Source organism: Sciurus vulgaris (assembly GCF_902686455.1).
Source record: "Sciurus vulgaris genome assembly, chromosome: X".
NCBI lineage: Eukaryota > Metazoa > Chordata > Mammalia > Rodentia > Sciuridae > Sciurus > Sciurus vulgaris.
Genome location: NC_136471.1, coordinates 53,175,947 through 53,199,813, shown reverse-complemented (window position 1 = coordinate 53,199,813; position 23,867 = coordinate 53,175,947). Strand labels below are relative to the sequence as shown.

Sequence of the window (23,867 nt, the reverse complement as noted above, 5' to 3'; positions counted from 1 at the left end):
TCGAGTAATCCTGTGAGATAAGCAGTTATCATTCTTTTACCAAAAAGGAAACTGAGGCTTGGAGAAATTGTGCAGTATCTCGTAGCTCTTAAATTTAGAGTAGTAGACATGGGATTCAAAAAAAGTCTATCTTGACTCTAAAGCCATTATATTCATTCTGCCTCCCATGGGTAAGCTAAAGCTTTCTAAATCTCTTTGCTTATCTGAAAATATAAGGCCTTTATAAGGATTAAACTAAATGAAGTGCTTTGTTGTAAAAAAATATTATGGAGATATATTATTAGAGTTCTTGATATATCTGGTCCTTGTCCGGTTCGATTTCTGGGAAGAAGAACTTCAAATATTTGTGTAATGGCATAGACAATGTGTTCTTTTTTTGTGTGTGTGGGGGGGTGGTGGCGGTTGTTGCCTTTTGTTTTAGGGCCATACAATTTGTTTTTATTTCAAGAGGATACCAAGTAGTTTATGCTATATCTAGTTGAACCAAATATCTGAGTATCTTCTGGTAAGGAAGACACTCTTAGATTTAAAGAATTCCATGATTTTCCAGTCCCCAAAGAAGACTGCTTTCCTCATGCAGGAGAACAGACTAGAATCGGCAGCATCTCTCTCCTTCCTTTCACAAATGTTTGCTTCAGTGATGCAAAAGTAACATTAATTTGCCATTCATATGAGCTGTTTACCATTTATGTCTAATTACCATGTAGCACATTGATAATACATAGCATTAAATATGTATCATCAGATTAACTTTGTTGTAAGTTTATTTGATTACAGTGCTAAATTCCATCCATGCATAATCATAGTTTGTTGCTCATGTAGCATGGTTGTCTCCTCAGGACAACAAAAACGACAAAAAACAATTAAAGGTACATCATTTCCCAGAGACTTGAATTAATTCCAGTATTTTCTCTCTGAGTATGAGTCAATAGACTCTTACTTACCAGACAACTAATAGATTTTAGTTACTTGGTAGGATAAATGTCTTTTAAAATTTTTTTAAAAATCCCCTACTTTTATATAATCAACAAGATCTAATTTCTCTTTAATTTCAAAATACCTAAATTTCAGCAAGTAACTGAGTTTATCTGTAGAAGAAATTGAGATGTCCTAAATTACTTGCAGTAATACATAGAAACATTTAAAAGTGCACCATATCCTGAGGTTGTTGAGGAGATTTTAATATATGCAATTATGACTAACTTCCAAATAATGTGTACTAAATTTAGGTGATTCGTAGCATCATTTTCCAGCTTTGAAAATCTGTTTCAGTGTAATTTAATTTGATCTGTTGAGAGAAAAATTCAAGATCGGTATTATGTATGCTATCAGTGGTAAAAAGAAATACTTGTAGACACACTTACATATAGAACATTGACAAAGAGATTAATCTACCAGTTTCAAAAAAAGCAATTCAAGTGTTAAGGGGAAAAATGTATGTTCTATCAGAGATAATTAGTGCATGCAAATGATTCTTAAAGGCTCAGGAAATATCACTTTGGCAGGAACTTTATGCTCGTATTCACAAGGCATACATGAAAAAACATGATCCACAGAGAAGGTAGTATATTATTATCACAGAATAATTTGCAAAGATATGATAAGGGAGTTGATAGCTAGGAGTTTGGAGTCCCCTTTGGGGGACCGTTGGAGAGAATTCAGAGGATTCAGAACTTAGATGTGAAAAATATTGCATCTTTATTTTTATTTGCTTCTAATTAATATTTAGTATTTAATTTAATTAAGAATGTAGGCAACAGACCAAAGTAGTATTAGCAGTACTTCTAACTTTGACACTGTTAGAAATAATAAATATTTTCATATTAAATTCCAGTTGTGGCAGATATCTTAAAACATTGTTTACACTCATTACCACTTCAGAATTAAAGTACTTATTAGAGCTGCCACTAGATCTTATTTTTAATGCTTTAATCATGCACATATGTTATTATATCACAACATATCTTTATAAATATGTTGATTACTGTTTCAATATTAGCAATTTCTGTTGTAATCCTGTGTACTTTATTTTATTCTGAGAAGGGATCCAAAAGTGAAATGTCTGTGACACGAAAAAGAAGGCCAGAACCTGATACAGAGGCTCGTGGAGGGGAACTGTAGGTTAGAATGGGTTGTGGCTAAGGTGGTCTTCCTCGAAGAAATGCTTTTGACCTGGACTTTGAAGAACTAGTAGGATTCAGTTACAGATTAGGAAAAAGGAATACTGGACAAGGACTTGAAGAATATTAAGGTTAATATCTGTATTATTCTGATATAGTTCAATAGTCATATAGGGTAGCAGTGAGAAAGAGCACATAAAAGATTATCAGATTGGTTGGGTTCATAATGTGGAACCATAGAGATCACAAAGTACTGACTCATAGTCATTCATTCTCTCTCTCTCCAAATATGTTTTATTTGGCCTTTATAGTAGTTAAATAATAGAATTTTAATGTCCCACATTTTCCGGATTGCCACACTTCTCACTAACCCTTATTGCTTACCCACTCTGATTCATTCTTGGCTCCTATGAAACTCACACTTTGTGGTCCTTGGTAGACACCTTGAATGCCAAGTTACTGAGTTTGAACCTGATCAAATTGCATATTTTGGAAAGATACTGTAGCTACTGCATACACTACTCAACTTGATGTAAAGAGACAAGTTATACAATCACGATTTAAATTTTAATTTATAATAAATTCCTGAAACATATCAGGGGTATGGAAAAACGAAAAGTAAGTAACCAAGAAGTAAAAAAAAAAGAAAAAAACAAAAAACCCAGATTCATTGAAAAATCTTGGTGATGGAATGCTTTTACCGTTGACAAAAAGGCAAAGAAGGTAGCCAAGAAATCCAGGGCAGGAGAGATAAATTTTATAGATTAGATTATATAGAGGGAAATGGGGGGGTGGGTGTGAAAAATAATGGAATGAGACAGACATCATTACCCTGTGTACGTGTATGATTACATGAATGGTATGAATCTACATCGTGCACAACCATACAAAGGAAATGGTGTACCCCATTTGTGTACAATGAATCAAAAATGCAGTCTACAAACTTAAAAAAAAAGAAAAAAATATGTATTGGAAATCAGAATAGAGGTCAGGACTAAGGATAGAGTATTGGAGTCATTTGGAAAGAAGTGATTGTTGAGGTATAAGGGCCAATGAAATTCTTGCCACTCCTAGTGGAAAAAGGTGGCAAATGGGAGATTACAGACTGTATTTCTGGACACCACACACTTTGATGGAAAGGGGGTAGGTTTAAGAGAATTCAGAGCAAAAGGTAACTGCATTGCAGACCAGGATGCTGTGATGTGTCAAAAACCAACACAGGGCCTGAGATTTAGGTGTAATGAGTAAAAGAATGAGATCCAGGGAAGAAATATCTCTTTTTAAAAAATGTATTTAAAAAATTATTTTAAAAAATTAAAAAAATTATTTTACATGGGTCATCATGGAATGTTTCAGTACACATAGACATTGTGTGTTTAGTCAGTTTTTTCACTGCTGTGACTAAAAGATCTGACCAGAACAATTTTAGGGGAGGAAAAGTTTAATTAGGGGCACACAGTTTCAGAGGTCTTAGTCCATAGAAGGCCAGCTCCATTCCTCATGGATTGAGGTGAGGCAGAACATCATGGCAGAGTGTGTGGCAGGGGGAAGTGGCTCACATGATGATCAGAAAGCAGAGAGAGAGCAAGAGAGAGACTCCACTTGCCAGATGCAAATATATACCCCAAAGCCACACCCCCAATGCTCCGAGTCTTCCAGCCACACCCCACCTGCCTCTACTTACCTCTAGGTTAATCCCATCAGGGATTAATTCACTAATTAGTTTCTCACAACCTAATTATTTTCCCTCTGAACCCTATTGATTTGCCTAACACGTGAGCTTTTGGGGCACACCTCACATACAAACCATAACATTGTGTAAAGTTTAAATCTGATAAAACATATCTATCTCTTCAAATATTTATCATTTGTTCACAGTGAAAACTTCGAAATCCTTTTTTGCTAGGATTTCGAAGTGTACTATACAACCCTGTAGTTCTATCTGAAAACAATTCACACTATATATCAGACACCCATATTTTTTAAGCATCATTTTGTGTATTTGTGGTCTTTTGGTATCCATCTCCCTCATTTTTAAGGGACAGGTGCATTCCTGCTGGGCATAGAACTGTCTGATGTTCTATTTGCTGCTCTCTCTCTCCACTTGCTTCATTTTCTCTCAGTCACTTTTTTCTTCCCTTGTTCCCTTCTCTTCATTTAAAATACATTCTATCTTTAATGAAAGGATAAGATTATCCTCAATAAGACCCTAAGTTAGATACAGATCCAGGATTCCTCCTTCATGCTGAGAAACTACTCAAATAATTCCATACCTGTTCCTCTGCAGTGTATGCATGGTAATATTTCAGCTCCCCCCCCTCATAATTTCCATATATATCCTGGTTATATTAGTTTTAAAAACTTAATTGAGTATCCAGGACCATATCATGTATGATATGCAGAATCTACAGGTTGCTACATAATTCTGTTTTCCCAAATGTGATTTTACATCTCCAGACAGATTATATGATCTGTATAACTTATTCTTTAATACTGACAGAATGATTAGACGGACGCAAAGGTCACCTAATCCATTCCCCAGATTCCAGGCAATGCCACACCTAAGCCATCAAAGATAGATGGGTATCTATTGATTCTGCAGGCGAAAAACATTCTTCAACTTCCCTCAATTAACCAGTTCTAGAGTATAATTATTCTTATAGTCAGGAAGTTCATGCATGTGTAATAGTAGAGCTCGTTTTTGTCTCCTCTATCCATCTTTGTAATCATTGATCTATTTACGTGGCTATCGACCATCTGTATTTTATGCAGGCTTGTGAGTCTGCATGTGTTTGTGTGCTTTATAAGAGTTGATGACTTTAGAAGACTACAAGTATATCAATTAAGGCTATAATAGCATTAGTATTGTAGAATTTGAAGCATTTTTCTTTTAAATAACAACTGGTATTCACCACGTCCATTTCCATAATTCTTTACGGAAAATGAAGCAGCAATGACAGTAACAATCATAAAACATTTCTTTCTTATTTCTCATCATAATGAAATGAATAATTATTTTATGGCAGGCTATTGCAATATGAAAATACTTTTATTACTTTTATCCATGAGCTGCGATTCTTTTTTAATCTCTTGATTTTCTTTGGCTAGATGAGTGATTTTTAAAAATATAAGAAATATCTTTCTTGCCTGAAGTCCTTTTTGACCCTAGTTTGCTATTTTCAGTCTATTTTAAAAATTACACCTATTCCAAACAAATGTAGCTCCTTGTTTTCATTCTCTCTTATGGCCATTGTTGATTAATACCAGCATTTCATTTCTCACCAACATTGTTTTTTTTTATTGTTTATAAAGAAAAAAAGGTAACTTTGAGCAATTCTTTTTCCTTTCTCATACTAATTGGATTGTAAGAAATATTCTTAAGGTGCAAAATATTGAACCCATTTATACTTTTAACTAAATATAGTTCTTATTAATAGTCAAGACAGATGTGACCTCAAATATCATATTTTTTACTGTCATATACACTTTAAGCCATAGTTGGACTTCATTAAAATTCTGGTCCTTTCATACTATAGATCCACTGGATCTATTGAACTCAGATGGTGATCAGCCTATACCAGCAGTGCCCTTGCATTTGTAGAACTTGGACACTGTTTTTTTTTTTTTTTTTTTTTTAAGATGAACTTTCAGAACTGGGAAATAGGAAATCAGGTAATACTATAACACCTTCTCTAATTTGAGACTTTGAGGCTACTTCTAAATAAAAAAAAAAAAAAAAACCAGTAATCTCTCAACTCAAGAGATCCTAGGGGCAGAGTACAGTCTCCAATGGCTTCAGTAGAATTAATGGAAAGAGATGGAGAACAGTGACACTTTATTTTCCTACTATCTTTGTACTCATTTTTACCACTCCAAAACCATTTTATTAAATGAAGTTCATTGACTCAGCCAAAGTTCATTTTTATAGTGTATAAATTTGCTTCAAATTGGCTAGTCATTGATTTGATAAATTTGTATCACCTCACAATTAATTATATATATCAACCCACATTCCAATATATATTAAGGAAGTAATCAAAAACATTCCCTACACAAGAAATGAATCTTTATGTACTATATGTGTTTTGCAAATTTCTATTATAATTCTATATATAGTGTAAAGTAGGAATATACCTTTTCATTGAATCTATTAAAGACATATGATATTTGCAGTATAATTTAACTTAATGTAGGATAATTAACATGGTATGGTATACTTTATCAGAATGTAATATAGATTTAACATAATATTATTTTAATTAATCTCTTTAAATGTATTTTACAGAGACAGGAAGGAATACCAAGAGAGATTTAACTATTTTTTAAGCTCAGTAGTAGATACACATTAATTGTGTTATGGTATACATTTTTTGTCTAATATTGCACAATCAGTACATTTAAAAGAGTTTGGTGAGTGCTGAAATCATACACTTAAGGTGGATTTCTTCAACATTGGCAGTATGACATTTTAGACCATTCTTTTTTTTTTTTTTTTCCCCCAGTGGAGTGATGTCCTGTACATTGTAAGACTTTTAGCAATTTCCCTGGGCTCTACCCTCTAGATGCCAATTGCAGCCCTCACCACCAGTTTTGACAACCCAAAATGCCTATGAACTTTGACAGATGTCCCTCGGGGAGCAAAATGGTTTCCAGTTGCAAACCATTGTCTTAGGAATTACTTTTAAATCTGAAATAATGGTGGAAAGGTTTTAGAACTTAATGATCTTCCAGTATTCTGCTTTTACTTTCTATATTTATTACAAACTTCATTGACAGAAGTTTTGGACATTTGATTAATATAGAACAAAATAAAACAAGAAGCCATATCATGCATTTAAATCATCAATTTCCCAGGAATATACAGTACTTATGTTTAGTTCTGGCTCTTACGGAATGCATTATCATTAAACTTCAAATACCCCTAGTCAACATTGCTTAAATTATAGGTTATAATTATTTTTTAGCTGTGAATACAGATAACCATATTATATATGAGTTGTCTCTTTTCCCTTCATCAGATAGTAGGTGTTCTTTTTTATTTTATATTCATAACTTAATTTGGTTGAATTATTTACTTTACACCATTAAAAATTACTTTTAAACATGTCGTGTAAGTCAAATAATATCACACAACTCAGTTCATATGACGTGCAGTTGATTGATTTCTTTTAAACCCCATTGTTTGTTTGACTAACCTATATTTCCTTGCTGTGGTATGCAGGGAGGTGAGTGGGTTGAACTAACTGGTGGAAAGGAATAAAAAGTAGCCACAAAATGTCTACTAAGTAAAACAACTCGTGTTGTATATCTTTCATTGGACATTGGAGTAAGAATTAAGTTATCCTCTAAAATGTGTTCTTTCATGATTGGAGGTGTAACTCAGTTCTAGAGTACTTGCTTAACATATATGAGGCTTCCTGTATTCAATGCCCCAGTGTGGCAGGAAAAATTTTTTCCAGTATTAGAAGACATGAATTCATTGACATTCTTTATTTGTTTGTATTGTAATATGTGTGTGTGTGTGTGTGTGTGTGTTTCTGTGTGTGTGTTTGTATAAAATGAAGTACCAAGAAATACTCTTGATTTTACTTAATGCATGCAAGAAGTATTAGATTCCATTTCTATGTTAATAACAGCATTTTAGTAAAATGAAAATGTAGTTCAACTACTTAATAAGTCCATTGTTTATTTTGTCTCATTTGAAGGATTCAGGATGACAGAATCATTCATTGAAATACAATCTTTCAGCTTTGTGAGAAAATTAAGAGTAAATATTTGGGTCTTTATGATTTTTCTTCAATGTATATAACTCTATAGAGTTGAGAAATTAATTATTTCTCAGTAAAAGCAAATAAGGTGTCTGCTTTTCTCCCTTGAGTACCATGACTAATTGCCAAATTGTCTCCTTGGAATTTCTATTCTTCATTGGTTTATACTTTAAATACCATTCTCAGTGTAGGTGTAGTGGTCCAAAAAATTTGGTTTCATTAACTTATTCCCTATATGACCTTGGTCAAGTCACTTTTTTTTTCTTTTAGCCTTAAATTTCTTACCCTAGATGTAGCCAAAATAATATTCTTACAAATTGAGCTATGAGGAAAATTGAGTAAATGCATATATTAAAACCTTTGTAAATTTTGAAATGCTAAACAAATACAGTATTGCTGAGTCTTTTGGATATGTATGTAGCCCTAACTTCTCATGTTTTCTAAGCATTTATCTAAAGATAATATTAACTGTCTACTTGAACTTTCAACTATTACTTCAAAAAGCATCCCCAATCAAATTCATATTCTTGTTCCTATTCTCGAATGAAGGCCTTCCTTCCTTAAATCTCCTTTGTCCTTATCTCCACAGTTTCCCTGGGACTCAGCTGCTTCATGTGGTTCAGCCAAGGGGATATCAGTGGTCTCTATTTGTTTAAGTGCCTGCGAATAATGTGTTTGGCATATTAGCTCCAAAGGGAGCAGCAATTAGGTTCAGTTTTTATAAGGTCTCTATTGTATATCATCCTAAACACAAAAACTATGGCTACTTCCAGATGAAGAGATTTTCTGTTGAAGATGAGCATTATTTTGTTATTAACTATCCTAAAACATGAAGAACATCTGAAGTTCTGTGAGGAGCAGATACCAAACAGGTGCATGTAATATGAATATATATTTCCTCTTTGTATAGGAAAAGCCACAAGTCCTAGGTAACTGTTGTATTTAACTAAAGGGGAACATGGGGACGTTTACCAGGCATTCTCTTTAGATACTGAACATATGGACTTCTCTTATCTGAGCTTATGCTCAGATTTTCTCAGAAGGGCCAACAGGTCAAGTGTGATCAAGAGGAAAGTCTTTCAGAGGATGGGTAACTAGTTGATGACTTAGTGGGCAGTCCCATAGGAGTGACTGCTTGGAGTGGGACTACATCTGAAATAAAATGATTTAACTTTTCACAAAATGATTAACTTTCTTAACCAATATAAAATCAGTCATGGGAAAAGAAATATATTTGGTCACCCTATATAGGTACACTGTCTTTTATTTGTTAATTAATAATCATTTGTTTTGTGGAATTCAGCATTGGCATCTGAATTCCAAATCCTCTCTACACATAATCCCTATTGCTTTGCATTTGATGGTAGTGTTGGTAGACTGAGCTTGGTGAGTGTTTATAAATAAACATGAACACATATTTCCAGTTGGGAAAACAATCAATTTTTGAGGATTGAAGTAAAGACTGTTATTGGCTTTATATCTGTTAGAAACTCAGTGCCCCAGGCCAAATACACTTTTATGGGTTGTTTTCATAGGTAATTTGAATACTACTTTTAGAGGGAAATATTTCAAGCAAAACTAGGTTTGTAATTTGTTGTAGAATTTTTTCAATTTCTGTTTGACAAGCTTCCCTCTGTTCATTGTACACATGAATTCCTAAGAGTAAGAGTTGTTCAAGATCGTCCAATTGTGTCTTACCTCATTCTTTTTAAACTCAGTTAACAAATCTCCTTATGAAAATGTATGAGATATTTAAAAACAGTTCACAAAAAAAACAATAATCATTTTTCCTCAAAAAAACAAAATAAAACAAAAATATGGGCTTAAAGTAGGTGAGTTTAAGCCTTGGAGATTATAATTTAACCTTCCAAGGAAAAAGAAACTGAGGAGTGAGGGCATACCTTGCAAATGTGAAGGGTCATTATCTAGCTGATCGTAACCAACTGTAAAATGTTCCTGACTGGCTTGTCAAAAGAAATTTATGTTGAGTTGGATCCGATGAATAGAAAGGTAAGACCCAAAGTATAAAGTTTTAAGGAAACAATGTGAACTTTCCTAGAGTTTTAGAAATGTTTGAGAATAGAAAGTTGAATTAAGTTTTACTACAGGGTCATTTGGTACACTTCTGTAGCTTTCAGTTATATGTGTGCAGTTCATTGCATAGCATTAATAAAATGTAAACGCATATATCAAAACCTGTGAAGCCCATAGTTTATACTTTGTCCCAAGAAGAAATCACTATTCCGAATCTTGGACTCATCATCCCCATTCTTTTTTTATAATTTTGCTGTACATGCATGTGTCCCTAAAATATATATTTACTTTTTCCTTGATAAAAACTTTCTATAAGTAGAATATTACTACATATATATTCAAAAACTAAAATTTTTCACATTTTGAGGTTTTTTTTCTTACCATTTTGATGTGCGAAAGCTGTTAGTTTTCTTTTTGGTTGTGGCACAGTATTCTATTGCGTTTATATTTCTTGATTTATTTGTCTTTTATCCTATCAGTGAACATGTGAATTGTTCCCAGGTTTGTGTTTTATTGCTATTGTTGTTATTGCCATTATTATTGTCAGTAATACTACTGGTGTAAATAATGTTTGTCATGAGTGTCTGTATGCATGCTGTTTGTGTAAATTTTGACAAACTCCTCTCTATCAGTGGTTCCCAAAGTGTAATTTCTATACCAGCATCTCCTGGAACATGTTAGACATACAAAATCTCCACCCCTATCCCAGACATATGAATCTTATTTGGGGGTTAAGTCCCAGAAATCTGTGTTTAGCCCCTCCTTTGACTCTGTGGGACACATATTGAGATTGGCTCTGGTGTCTCAGAATCGCTGTTGAGTGTATATATCTTTAGCATTACTGAATAATGTCAAAATATTTTCTGAAGTAGTTGTACAATTTATCCTGTTGATACTATATAATTCTCATTGCTCCAGATTAGTAATTATCAAATCCAGCTGTATGGAACCTGAGAAAAATATAGTTGCCTTGACCACCCCCAGATCAATTAAATCAGCATTTCTTCCAAGGGGATCCAAGCATCATATTTTTTCAGCTTCCCAAGCTATTTTTATGTGAAGATGGTGATGCAAACCAATGATGTACATCCTGGGCGACACTTGATACTCTACGAATTTTATATTTTTGTTAGTCTGATAGATCTGAAAGAAGAATCTCATTTGTGTGTTCAGTCAGTGTTTTCTTCGTTACTAATCAGGTTGAGCACCTTTGAGGCCCTTTCTGAGCCACTTGTGAGCCATGTCTGTTTCCTCTTGTGAAGAATGCTTGCTTTAGGTTTTTGTCTATTTTTTCTCATATTGTTTTATCTTTTCATGTTGGTTTGCAAATGTTCTTGCAAACTTATTTTTGCAAATGGTAACTTATTGATTGTATATTGTAGATATTTCCCCCATTTTTTATCTCTTTAATTTCTTTATGATATCTTTCATAAAAGGTAATATTATGCTAATTTTAATGTAGTCTAATTCATCAGCTTTTTCTGTTTGTGTTTTCATATCTGTTTTTAGAAATTCCTTTCTTATCTAATGCCAGAAAGGTATTATTCTCATATTGTCTTTTAAATGTTTTAAAGAAGTTGTCTTTTTTTTCTGTAGGTCATTAATCCATCTGGAATACATTTTTGCATATATTGTGAGAGGCATATCCAATTTCAATTTTTAATGATGACTCTTATGTAACATTTTAAAATAACCCATATCTTACCTATTATTTATAATGTTAACAATTCCCAAGTATTCATGACTCTGTATCTGAAGTTTTAAATTTAGATCCATTGGCCCATTTCTCTGTCCCTATACTAATATCATACATTCTTTAATTGTTATATAATTAATATAATGTGATTTGTGATAGGGCAAGTTATTCCCTATTTTTGTTGTTCTTCAAGGTTGTCTAAATGGGTATTGCTCTCCAACCAGCCACATAAATTTTAGGATCAGTTGTCAAGTTCCAACAACAACAACAGTGCTGTCAGTGTACTTGATTTGCCTTTGGTGTTTTGTACTTTCATTGTGATGTTTCTTTGTGGATTTCTTTTATTTATCCTTTGTTTATCCTGAGTCTGTGGAGTTCCTGAATTTAAAAATTGTTCTGTTTCATCAGTTCTAAAAAATTTTCAAGTATTTTTACTTAGAATATTGTCTCACCTATGCTATTTTTACTTTCTATAACTCACATAGATTATATTTTAAATGTTGTCATTATTCTTTTTAAGTTCTCTTTTATATTTTATCTGTGGATCCAGTGTATCATTTCTCAGGCTTATATTCCAATACACAAAGGCTTTTATGATTTTCCCCAGTCTTCTAATTAACCCATATAAAGAGATCCTAATATCATTTATTGTAATTTTATATCTAGAGAGTCTTTGTTTTTCTAATGTTATGTCTTAAATTTTTATATATTTAATTGTGGAATTTATTTTTGCTGACTCTAATATTTTTTGCTTCTTCCTGTGTTACCTACGTTTTCTGGGTGAAAAGTAAATTGTTCTCTGTGAAAAAACTTTGAACCTGGATGTTAAGCTACTTTCATTCTTAGAAATTTGCATAAATTATTATCAGGTATCTGGAGGTACTACCAAAAACCTTATGTTTAAATTCTCAGCTTACTTTTTAATGACTCAGTAGTTTAAGTTCTGGACAAAAATATGCATGTGGGCTACCTTGTACATACAATTTTTAGTAAAGAATACCCTCTACTACCAATTCCAGACTCAAAGCAAAAGCAAATAAAATTTGTTATTCTCTTCCTCTGCAAATGGGCTTTGTTTTGTTTTGCTTTGTTTTCTGTAAGGTAACCCCTCCCTTGAGATATTACCTTTGGGGTTCTAGTAGGTAAGGAACTTTATATATTCTCTTATCTTATGAAAGGTCTAGACTTTATGTACTATCCTGTGTTTGAATCCCATTGGAACTAAAATTACTAAACCCCTAGTGATTGGTAGATATTTCTAGGGCAGTCTTTGCCTTCAGTATTTGATTATGTCTCTGGATTAGTGCTTTTTATTTTTTATTTTTTTCCCTTAGAGATCTGTGAAGTTTGGTAATGAGAACGTTTTCTTAATTTCTATCCCATTTAGCTTTGCATCTAAAGGTATTTTTAGACATTTATCTAGTATTTTAGGTGTTCCGCAAATTGATTGTCCCTTGGTAACTCCTCAGCCATGTTGCTATAAGCAGAAGTTGTTTTAAAAGTATCTCTGTGACTTTAATTGGGAAATGATGAGAAATATTAAGTGCTGCTTAATTCACCACTATGTTCAGGTAAGTGTAGTTCAAGTTCTGCACTTGTCAAATGGTGTTTCTGCTTAGTTTAAAAGAAAAAAAAAAGCAATTTTCAGCTAGACATACTATACCTGGTTTGTCAAAATGTTCAGCATATTTGGAACGCTTCATTTTGATTCATATTTATTTAATTGAAGAGATAACTGGGCATGCTTGTTTTTGATGCGGACATCTATAAGTAATATCTAATGGAAAGTAGGGATGCAAATACTTAAAAATAGTTGTCATGTTGGCAGTTTTATTAAAAACCTTTTGATCTAATAGAACATACTCACTTGATTTTATAATTATTTAAATATGAACACAAACTCAGGTTTGGGCGATTTGTTTTCCTAGACAGAGAAATATCTCTATCTTGGGACCTGCATAGGTAGCATTCTGATGTTGTACAATGTTTCATTTCACTATGGTCATTCAGTTAATGTGCTAATTTTTATAGTCTGCATAGAATTATGTAGTTTCACATGCCCAAACCAAAATCATGGAGAATAAACACTGACTTCTAAAAATGAAATGGCAGAGTATACTTTAGTGAAATTTTCATATTGTCCTTCTGGGTAGGCTACAGAAAGTACATTGCACCATTCTTATTTTAAGATATAAAGCTGTTAATGACCTTCAAATTCTATAGTTGTCCTAGATAGTAATCTTGTTGGGGTAGAAGTCAGCTTTGGAAGAAAGAAAATTTAATTCTTTATGGTAATGGATCCTTGCATTTTGTTTTGTGGCAGTTTGTTCTGTCCATGATAAGGTAGTAGCTACAGAAAGCAGAGTTCTGCCTAAAATGGATATTGTACACCTGTCAGTCTATTCTGTCTATTAAAAATCTGTTCTATTATGTATCTGAGATTATCAATTTGGCCTCTTATAATGAAAATATACATTGTTTTATTTGAAATATGATAATTTAAAGTAAACGAAATGTATATAATTTGTAAAAGAATATTAATAATATGGATACCATCTGCATTATACATAGGAAGAACATATTTTATTTAGACATGATTGTCCTTACCTCCTTTGTTTTTTCAGTCATCATAATCATTCTATGTTCTTTATTCAATGCTTAAAATCACCTTTTAAATTTAATATGGTTTATAATTTTTATTTTAGAGTACAAACTGTGACAAACAAAATAAAAAGAAAATAAGCGTGAAAGGAATAGTCTCTATACTTAACTTTTGATTAATTGAAAATTGCTTAAGTTATTTTGGAAAGCAACATGTTTCTGCTGCCAATGGGATCATGACATTAGCAAGAGTTGAATTTTTATGTAGAACATAGTTAAAATTTTTTTTCCTTTTACAATTATAGAAGTTATGTATCTGTGATCTCCATTAATACACTTATTATAGAGCTAGAACACTTTGAAGAATTCAGTTGAACTTAAATTAAGAAATGTTTAGATGCTATGTGATTTCCTTAGTCCAGATTTTGACTGTGGAGTGTAAAGAAATATTTGAACCTTAAAGAGGTTTTGCTGGGAAGAATTATCAGAATTTGTGCCAGACAAGTGATTGCTGGTTTAGAAACTTAGAAGATGGAGAGGAGGTCAGTTCTGTAGGCAGAATGGGGTCATTAGGAGAAGCTGTAAGGGGTGGGAATGGGGTATCAGAGTGAGAAACAGTCCTCCTTTAGATTTGTTTCATTTGAGTTGATGATGGAACATCTGGGTGGGAATGCCATTTAGAAACATGGAACTTGAAGATGGTTAAGGGTGGTCAGTGCTGGAGGTATTCATTTAGTCTCATTGACACTGAGAGATACTGATCCTGAGAGAGTAGGGGCCTTTAGTATAATATGAATGTTTAGTCTCAGAATTTCAAATCATTTAAGAAAACTTGTCCTAACTGGGGCATTATCAAGTAATGATTTTTTTGAAGTAGTGGTTCCATGGAGAGGAATAGAAAAACCTCCCCTGGATGCTTTAAGCCAGTTATTCAGCATTTTAATACATTTAATACGTTGACTCTTAGACTTTGAGTTATAGAAATATTTGGAATGTTGGATCAAATTGGAGAATCTTACCATCACCACTTGAGGGGCAATATCATTTAGAGTGATGGAACACATAGTACTGTCTCTGGTATGTTGATTGTGTTTTCACAGTGTAAACAGGAGCATACAAGACCTTTTTGGACCCGTAAACTTACTAAGGGCAGAATTTCAAGTGGCCAGTGTGGTGACAGTCACATAGTAGACAATCAGTATATGTTGATTGAATGAATGGATGAAACACAAAATCAGTGTAGAACCATGTTCTGACATCAAAGTGTTTGATATTTAATTCAAAAGAAAACATGAATGGAGATTAATAACATCAAATACACATGTACACACACTCATGTTTAGCCATAGATTATAAGAAATTATTGGAAAACATGACATCATAAATTATAATAGTTAAGGAATTGAGTTTTCTGACCAATCTAAATGGAAGAGGAGTGTGTTTAAATATATAGATTCAGACAAGACTTTGGGGGAAACATTTGTTACCTAGATTAAAAAAATATTTGTCAATATACGTTAAGACAATACTGGTCTATCTAAAATACCATTCTAGTATGTTTTTTAAAAAAGAAATATTGGTTCCATTCCATTTAGGTTGAGAACGATAGACTTAATCAGACTATCCTACTAAACTATCCTACTACTAAAATGACTTAATGAGATATAAGACAAAAGAGAAAGGTTATGTTTTGGCAAGAAGGAAAGGGCATTATGGTTCAATACTTTTACTTAACTAACCTTTAAGTGTGCAATTAACATTTAAAGGAAATAAAGTTTTGGAAGCATTATAGAGTAATTGTAGAAATGTAAAAAGTAGTTAAAAGCCTGTGGTCTGTTAGGAGAAATTCCTTCAGATAACCCTGACAGTCATCAGAAAGTGAATTTGTTATGCATAAAAGATGAAGAAAAATCTGTTCTTATGGTGACATAGTTACTGCTTTCTCCTTTGTTGTTTTCTTTGTGAACTTCAGCTCATTGACATTTTCTAGGATGAAACTTTCAGACTGACCCAGAACTGATCTTTTAAACACAAATTCTGAAGTTTTGGGGGGGGGGGGGGGGTGGAAAGATGCTTGGCAAGTGAGCAGGAAAAGGGAGAATTGGAAGGGCTTGTCCTTGAAATTTAACAGGGTATTTTCCTACTAACTTGCAGTTTGTCAGGATGTCATATTTAAAAATTTATAATGTCTAGCTTCTACTATGAATAGCTTTTCACTTATAGCAGGTATACAGGGTATCTGAACTATCAACTCACCTTTGCAATTTATTTGGAGAACAGAAGTAGTTGTAATGTCAATTAAACACTAAATTCAAAAGGTATTTTCTTTTTTTTTGGGGGGGGGGGGGGCTGGGGTTTGAACCCAGGGCCTTGTGCTTACAAGGCAAGCACTCTATTGACTGAGCTATCTCCCAGCCTCAAAAGGTATTTTCATTATTTAAAATAGAGTCCTCAGACAATATGAATTTTACAACACTCGCCTGATCCACATCAGTTTGCCTGCAGTTTTCTTGTTCTTGCTCCTAACTGCTATTGTAGGACCCTAACTCTTTTCAAAAGCACCTACACTAGATGTTTGTAGGGACCTCAGGGAATAGCTTGCACATTCTGCAAATGCATTTTGTCAGCTTCCATGTAGCAGCTTCAGGTGATTCTCCTGGTTTCCTGTTTTGAACCCCTCCCCTAGGGACAACTGTGCGGGGCAGAGGGGAGAATTTCTTACAGAGCACAGCTGGTGGCATACTGTGAAACCTTCTAAGTGACAAGAGTATAGGGTGTTTTTTGGGAAAGTATGGAAACATATCTTTCTTCTTCTCTCTCTCTCTCTCTTTTTTTCTGTGCTGGGGATGAAGCCCAGGTCTTATACCAACTAGGCAAACAATCTACCATTGATCTACAGCTCAGCCCCTCTCCTTTTTTACTGTATTTGATTAAATTGGTACCAAAGCTATGCTTTTCACACAGATCTCCTGTCCACAGCACTGAGTAGTTTGACAATTTTGGGAGGAAGTAGGCTGGATCTGGAGACACATTTAGAAAACAAACATGCTGCGCTCAGAATCACCTCAGTGCTTTGCAAATTGTAGGCCTTCTTGTTGGACTCGGCTGGTCTGCTTGCCACTGGCTTCCCTTCCTTTAGATTTTTCTCCCAGGAGGACCCTTAGTTCACCACACAAATAAACTTCAGGCTGACTCCTAGGATTGTACACATCAGTCTCATGCTGTGCCTTATACTCCTACATTTTTTCCATTTTCTTCTCTTGATATGCTTTTGATGAATGGGTGAAGGAGAGTAGAGGCAAATGAATATTGCTATCTCTCTCTCGCCTCTGTGTCTTCTTATCTTTCTTTCTCTTCTATTCAGCGATTTATAGGCATGAAAACATTATAATCAAGTTTTACACTAAAATTTTATCTACAAAGTAATGTAAAAAAATCAGGTATCATTAAGCTTTGGCTATTATGACCACTTGCAACATGGAACAATACAGAAGTTGACTCATTGAAGCAATACGTACTGTATAGTAATCTTCATCTGCCATAAATTTGAGAGAGTGAGTTTGATTCTAATCATTATTTTCAAATAGACCTACTAAGCTCTAGAAGTTCTATAAGCCTATATCTTTCTCATAAACTATTATGCAGAGTCAGAATATATCCAAGCCCACTGAATGTGTTAAATTTTTCATATAACTGAACAGAGAAGAAAAGACATGTCACCTCCCACTGCAGAGCCTGCATTCAGAAGATGAGTTAACAGGTTATCTATAGCAAGAAGTGAAATAAAATAACAACAAAAAAATTTCACATTCTGAGCTAAAATTCTATTTTAGGCTCGATTCATTCTGTAATGCTTATTTGCACAGTTAAACCTTAAAGTTGAAATGAAAAGTTTTTAGTATACAGAATTGAATTATTTCATAATTATAATAATGTTCTTAATCTTTATAATTTAGTTTCACTGTAGTAAAAATTATTCAAGTTACCAAAGTCTTTGTTTTTTAATAACATTTTACAAAAAAACTCACTAACAAAAACTTAAAAATTGAATAATTTTCATGCATCAAACACATTCTAGTAAAATGAAAATAATGCCTTAGTAATTATTTACCTTTTCATTCTATTTGAGAAAAATAATATTAATGAAGCTAAACAATGTATGTCCTAACACACACACACACACACACACACACACACACACACACACCCATATTGTTGTTCTATCCATATTTGTATCTCTATTAAGTCAAAGGGCACAATATTTTAAAATTTGAGTCCCATTAGTTAGATAATACCATTAGTTAGATATACCATTATAGGCCCAGAGCTTAATGGTAAGCCATTTGAGTGGAAGGAGAGAAAAAATAAATGAGGAGAAGAGAAAACACACTTTTAAGGGGGTATGATACATTTGTTTTCCATGGAACTTAATGCTATATGATACCTACCCTATTTGTTTTTATTGTTGAAAATTATATATTTACTATTTTACCCATTTAAGCATATAATTAAGTGGCGTTAAGTGTGTTACATTGTTTTGCAGCCATCACCACTGTTTCCAGAAGTTTTCCATCATCCCAAACAGAAACTATATATCTGGGTAAACAGTACTTCCCCACAATTTCCTCCCTGGCTCCTGATGACCTCTATTCTTTTTTTTTTTTTTTTTTAATCTTTAAAACTTTGTCTATTCTAGAATCCTAATATAATGGAATCAAAGTATATCTGTCCTTTTGTGTCTGTTTCACCAAGCAAAATGCCTTCAAGGTTTATTCATGTAGTATGCATCAAGTCTTTATTCCTTTATGATGGGATAAATTCCATTGTATGTATATACCACCTTCCATCTGTGTATCTGTTGGTAAGACAGGTGGGTTCTTTGCATCTTTTGAGTAATGAATAATGGTACTGTGGAGGTTTATGTGCATTGTCAGTTTTCAGTTCTTTTGTGTACATACCTAAGTGTATTTGTCAGAGTTGTCCAGAGAAATGGAAGCAAACAATATATGTATAAAGTGACTCATTTTGAGGAATTGTATATTGCAATAGTATATGTGTTTAAAGGGACTTGTTATGAGGGATTAGATCTTCCCTGAAAGGCTGAAAAATCCCATGATCTGCCATTAGTAAGTGTAATTCTGGTCCAAGTCCTGAGTCTGGAGACCTGAGAAGAAAGGGAGCTGGTAGTTTAAATCCCAGTCCAAGAACAAGAAAAAATTTGTGTTTTAGCATATAGAAAACAGGACTGTTTCTCCTTCCTTTTAGTTCTATTTAGGTCCTCCACAGATTGGATGGTACTCAAGCAAATTAGAGAGGACAATCTATTTTGCTGAATCCACCAATTCAAATGCTAATCTCATCCAGAAATACCCTCACAGACACACCCAGGAATAATGTTTAATTTGGGTACCTCTTAACACGTAATAATCACATGAAGGGTAGAAGTGCAGGGTCATGATATTTCATGGTGACTATACCATTTTATATTCCCTTCAGTAGTATATGAAGATTCGTTTTTCCCGATTCTCACCAATGTGTACTGTTTTCCTTTTTTGTTTTTGTTTTTGATAATAGCCATTCTGGTGAGTATGAAGTACTATTTTTTGTGGGTAGTATTTTTGGGGAGTACTGGGGATTGAACCCTTCGTTGCTTTACCACTGAGCTATATCCCCAGCCCTTTTTCTATTTTTATTTTGAGATAGGATCTTGCCAAATTGCTTAGGGCCTTGCTAAGTTGTTGAGACGAACTTCAAACTTGTAATCCTCCTGCCTTAACCTCCTGAGTCACTGGGATTATAGGCATGTGCCTTTGCCCGGCTTGTGGGTACTACTTTGATGTTCTTGTAAATGGAATAGAAATGAATGTTGCATGTTTATTATGTGTCCTACAATTTTGTGAAATTAATTAATTAGCTCTGTAACATTTTTCTGCATGTTTTATGTTTTGTACCTATAAGATCACGTTATCTGAATAGAAATAATTTTATTATTCCTTGGCAATTTTTTTGGTTTTCATTTTTTTCCTATGTCTATGTGCTCTGGTTAGAACTTCCGTGCTATGATAGTTGCAAATGGTGAAAACAGACACACTAGTTCTAATTTTAGTTATTAGAGTCTTATGGTTCTCAAACAAGCTAAAAGCTTCATCTTTTTTTTAAATGGATTTTCAATTAATTCATTGATTTTTCTCTTGGTTTAAATTTTCTATTTTGTTTATCTCTAATATTTATTATTTTCTTCCTGTTATTAGATTTGGATTTGGTTTCTTCTTTTTCTAGTTCTATAAGATGTACAGTTATTTTATTGACTTAAGATTTTTCTTCCTTGATGTAGGTATTTACTAGTGTAATTTTCCCTCTTAGCATGGCTTTTACTGCATTTCATAGGGCTTGCATGTTGTACATTTGTTTCCAGTAATCTCAAAGGATTTTCTAATATCTCTTGTACTGACTTATTTGGCCCCATTTATTGTTTATGAACATGTTGATAAATTTCTGCATAGAAATTTTGACTTCCTTCTGTTATTTCTATGTTCTTTCCATTGGGATCACAAAACATACTCTTGTATATTTTCAATCTTTTAAAATTTGTTAGGACTTGCTTTGCTGCCTGAGCTATGATTTATCCTGGAGAATTATCTATGTGAGCTTGTGAAGAATATACATTCTGCTGTTGTTGGGTGAAGTGTTTTGTATACGTCTGTTTGTTCAAATTGGTTTGCAGTGTACTGTAATTTCTCTCTCCTTATTAATCTGTTGTCTAGTTTAACTATCCACTATTGAAAGTAGGGTATTTAATTCTACATGTATTATTATAGCATGCTTTAATTCTCCCTTCAAATCTGTCCATTTTTATTTCAATTTTGGAGCTTGGGTCTTAGGTAGGCATGGGCTTATAATCATCATATTTTTGATATATTAACCTTTTTATCCATATTTAATATCCTTCTTTTCCTCTCATTACATTTTCTTTTTTTCTTTTAATTAAAGTGTCTTTTGTCTCAAAAATATAAGAAACGCAGCTCTTTGGGTTGCTATTTACATGAATATCTTTTTCTATTCTTTTGGTTTTAGCCATTTTTTGTCTTTTTATCTAAAGTGACTCACTTTTATACCAATAGATGGATCACATTTAACCCATTCTGCCAAATGCTTGTTTTTGTTTGATTAGGGAGATTCTTCCCTTTTATATGTTTTTGGAAATCTCATACAAGTCCCACAAATCTTCACTGCAAGATAATGTAATGACTAAAACTGTACTATAGGATTGAGGGTGTAGATTAGTGGCAGAAAACTTGCATAGCATGAATGAGTACCTGGGTTCAATCCCTAGCACTGTACACAACAAACAAATAAATAAACAGCAACAACAAAACACTATATTGTAATTAAATCTAACCTGGCTAGAGATGACTTTATCAAAGTTGATTCTCTTTGGCACTGTTAAGCTTAGTTCAGGCTTCTATAACATAGTATTATAGACTTAAAACAACAACAACATTATTATTTTTATTATTATTTTGGAAGCTTGGAAGTCCAAATTCAGGCTGCCATCATGGTTGTGTTCTAGAAAGGGCCCTCTTCTGGATCGCAGACTCTTGACTTGTCATTGTATCCTTACATGGTGGAAAGAGAACAAGATAGATTTCTGTTCTCTCTTCTTCTTGTTTTTAATATATTTTTTAGCTGTAGGTAAACATATACCTTTATTTATTTATTTATTTTTTTAATATGGAGCTGAGGATTGAACCCAGAGCCTCGTGCATGCTAGGCGAGTGTACCACAAATGACCCATAACCCCAGCCTGCTTCTCTCTTATTTTTCTTTTTCTTTTTTGGTTGTTCTTTTTGAGATTGAACCCAGGGGGGCTTAACTACTGAGCCACATTCCTATTTTATTTAGAGACAGGGTCTCACTGAGTTGCTTAGGTCCTCCTAATCCTCCTTCCTCAGGATCCCAAGCTGCTAGGATTACAGGCATGGGCCACCATGCCCTGCTGTTTTCTTCTTAAAGGGTCACTAAAATCCATTTATGAAGGCTTTATCCTCATGACCTAATTTCCTCCCAAAGTCCCTGCCTCTAAGTACTATCACCTTGAAGATTGGTTTTCAACATATGAATTTTGTAGGGACACACACAATCCGTAACTGGCCTCACACTTGGGCATGCCTTATGTTTCATCACTTTTGCTTGATTCTCCATTAAAAGTAAGGATGCTCATGTACTTAAGCATAGATATTGTATATAATGGGTGATTTTTGTGCAGGCCAAGTGAGTGTATAAGATGAAAGGTGGTTCCAAATTTTGAGAAACAAATACTAGAGTAAATATTTTGGTTTTTAGTATTACTATATATAAGGTAATGCTACATAATGTTTTCCATTTCCAGGTAAGATAATCATAACAAGAAATCAAGTTTTAAAAAGTGTGATCTTTATTTAAGGCCCAGAAGATTACTCATTTTTTGGAAAGCAATTCATTCTTACATATTCTTTTTATTTGACATTTATGTACTATAATGCATAGAAAGCAATCAAATTTATACATTTTATGTATTTCATTCTGGTTTATTTTTAGTTCACATTTTGTAGGGAATGGGAAGGAGCAAATATCCATGCAATAACAATTACAACCAGAAATTTACTAGTTAATCACTTTTAGAATTTTTTTTGCATGCATAAAAATTCTGATCTTAAAGCACTAATTTTTTTACTTTTATTTCTGTTTAGAACCTTGTGAAACATCTTCCTGAGCAGAAGGTACTCAATGAATTAGCACAGCTTAAGAATGAATATGATGACCTCTGTGAGCCTGAGCAATTTGGAGTTGTGGTATGTATTAAGCAGAAAGGCCTATAAACTCAACTGGGAGGTAACACTTGTCAGAAACAGTGAAAAGAAGACATTTCAGTTGTTGATTTTTTTGTGTGTGTGACTGTGTAACTACATAATTACATGTAATATTGACTGTCAGGAAAAAAAAAATCCTATTTACCTCAAATATTTTTCATGGTATTAAAAATAACCAAATTAATTTTTATATTCACAAAACATTAAAATATCTCGTGGGCTCCTCTCTATAAAATTAAGTTGTATTACCATATGCGAAATTCAAAATGCAATATTATATTGTCTATTTTTTTCCATTCAGATCTTCATGTTAGAATTGTCATAGTCACAAAAACATAGTCTGCAAAGCAATGATAATAACTTGATAACTAGCAAAATATTAGAGACATTTCCATGGTATATATGATGTCAGAAAAAGTATGGGTATTTTCAGATTTTTCTATAGTGTGTCATCAATTGATTGAAAGCTCTAAATGTGCTGTTTCAGCTGAGACCAAAATCCTATAAATATACTTCATATGGTTGTCATTATTGGAAGGAATTATTTTTCTTTACTCCCCCTTCATTTTAAGTTATTCTGAAGTTGAATAGATACGTTATGTATTAAAGAACATAGTTAATATATTTTAAGTATTCCCCAATTCTGCTTTTCAAATAGTTGGCATGTGTTTTCCAGAAAAATAGGAAAGTTTCCCTGAACATTTTCTGTCTACATATTAAACATTTAAAAATTGCCATTGGCTGATAGTTAAATACTGTCTGCTTCTTCCAAAATATTTTGTAAGTCTTTTTTAATAGT

The 23,867-nt window shown here is 33.2% G+C and overlaps 1 protein-coding gene and 1 long non-coding RNA gene across 2 annotated transcripts in view; both read left to right on the top strand.

The window, feature by feature from the left end:
• The window catches only part of DIAPH2 (diaphanous related formin 2), a 796,567-nt gene that overhangs the window by 352,500 nt on the left and 420,200 nt on the right, over positions 1-23,867 (top strand). The window contains exon 21 of the mRNA XM_079124055.1: positions 22,949-23,050. Within this exon, the coding sequence (XP_078980181.1) occupies positions 22,949-23,050 (102 nt within the window). The remainder of the gene's footprint in view (positions 1-22,948; positions 23,051-23,867) is intronic.
• Positions 15,142-16,928, top strand: LOC306651469. The gene is made up of 2 exons (XR_013761147.1): positions 15,142-16,537; positions 16,644-16,928. It is a non-coding gene; the product is annotated as an uncharacterized lncRNA (long non-coding RNA).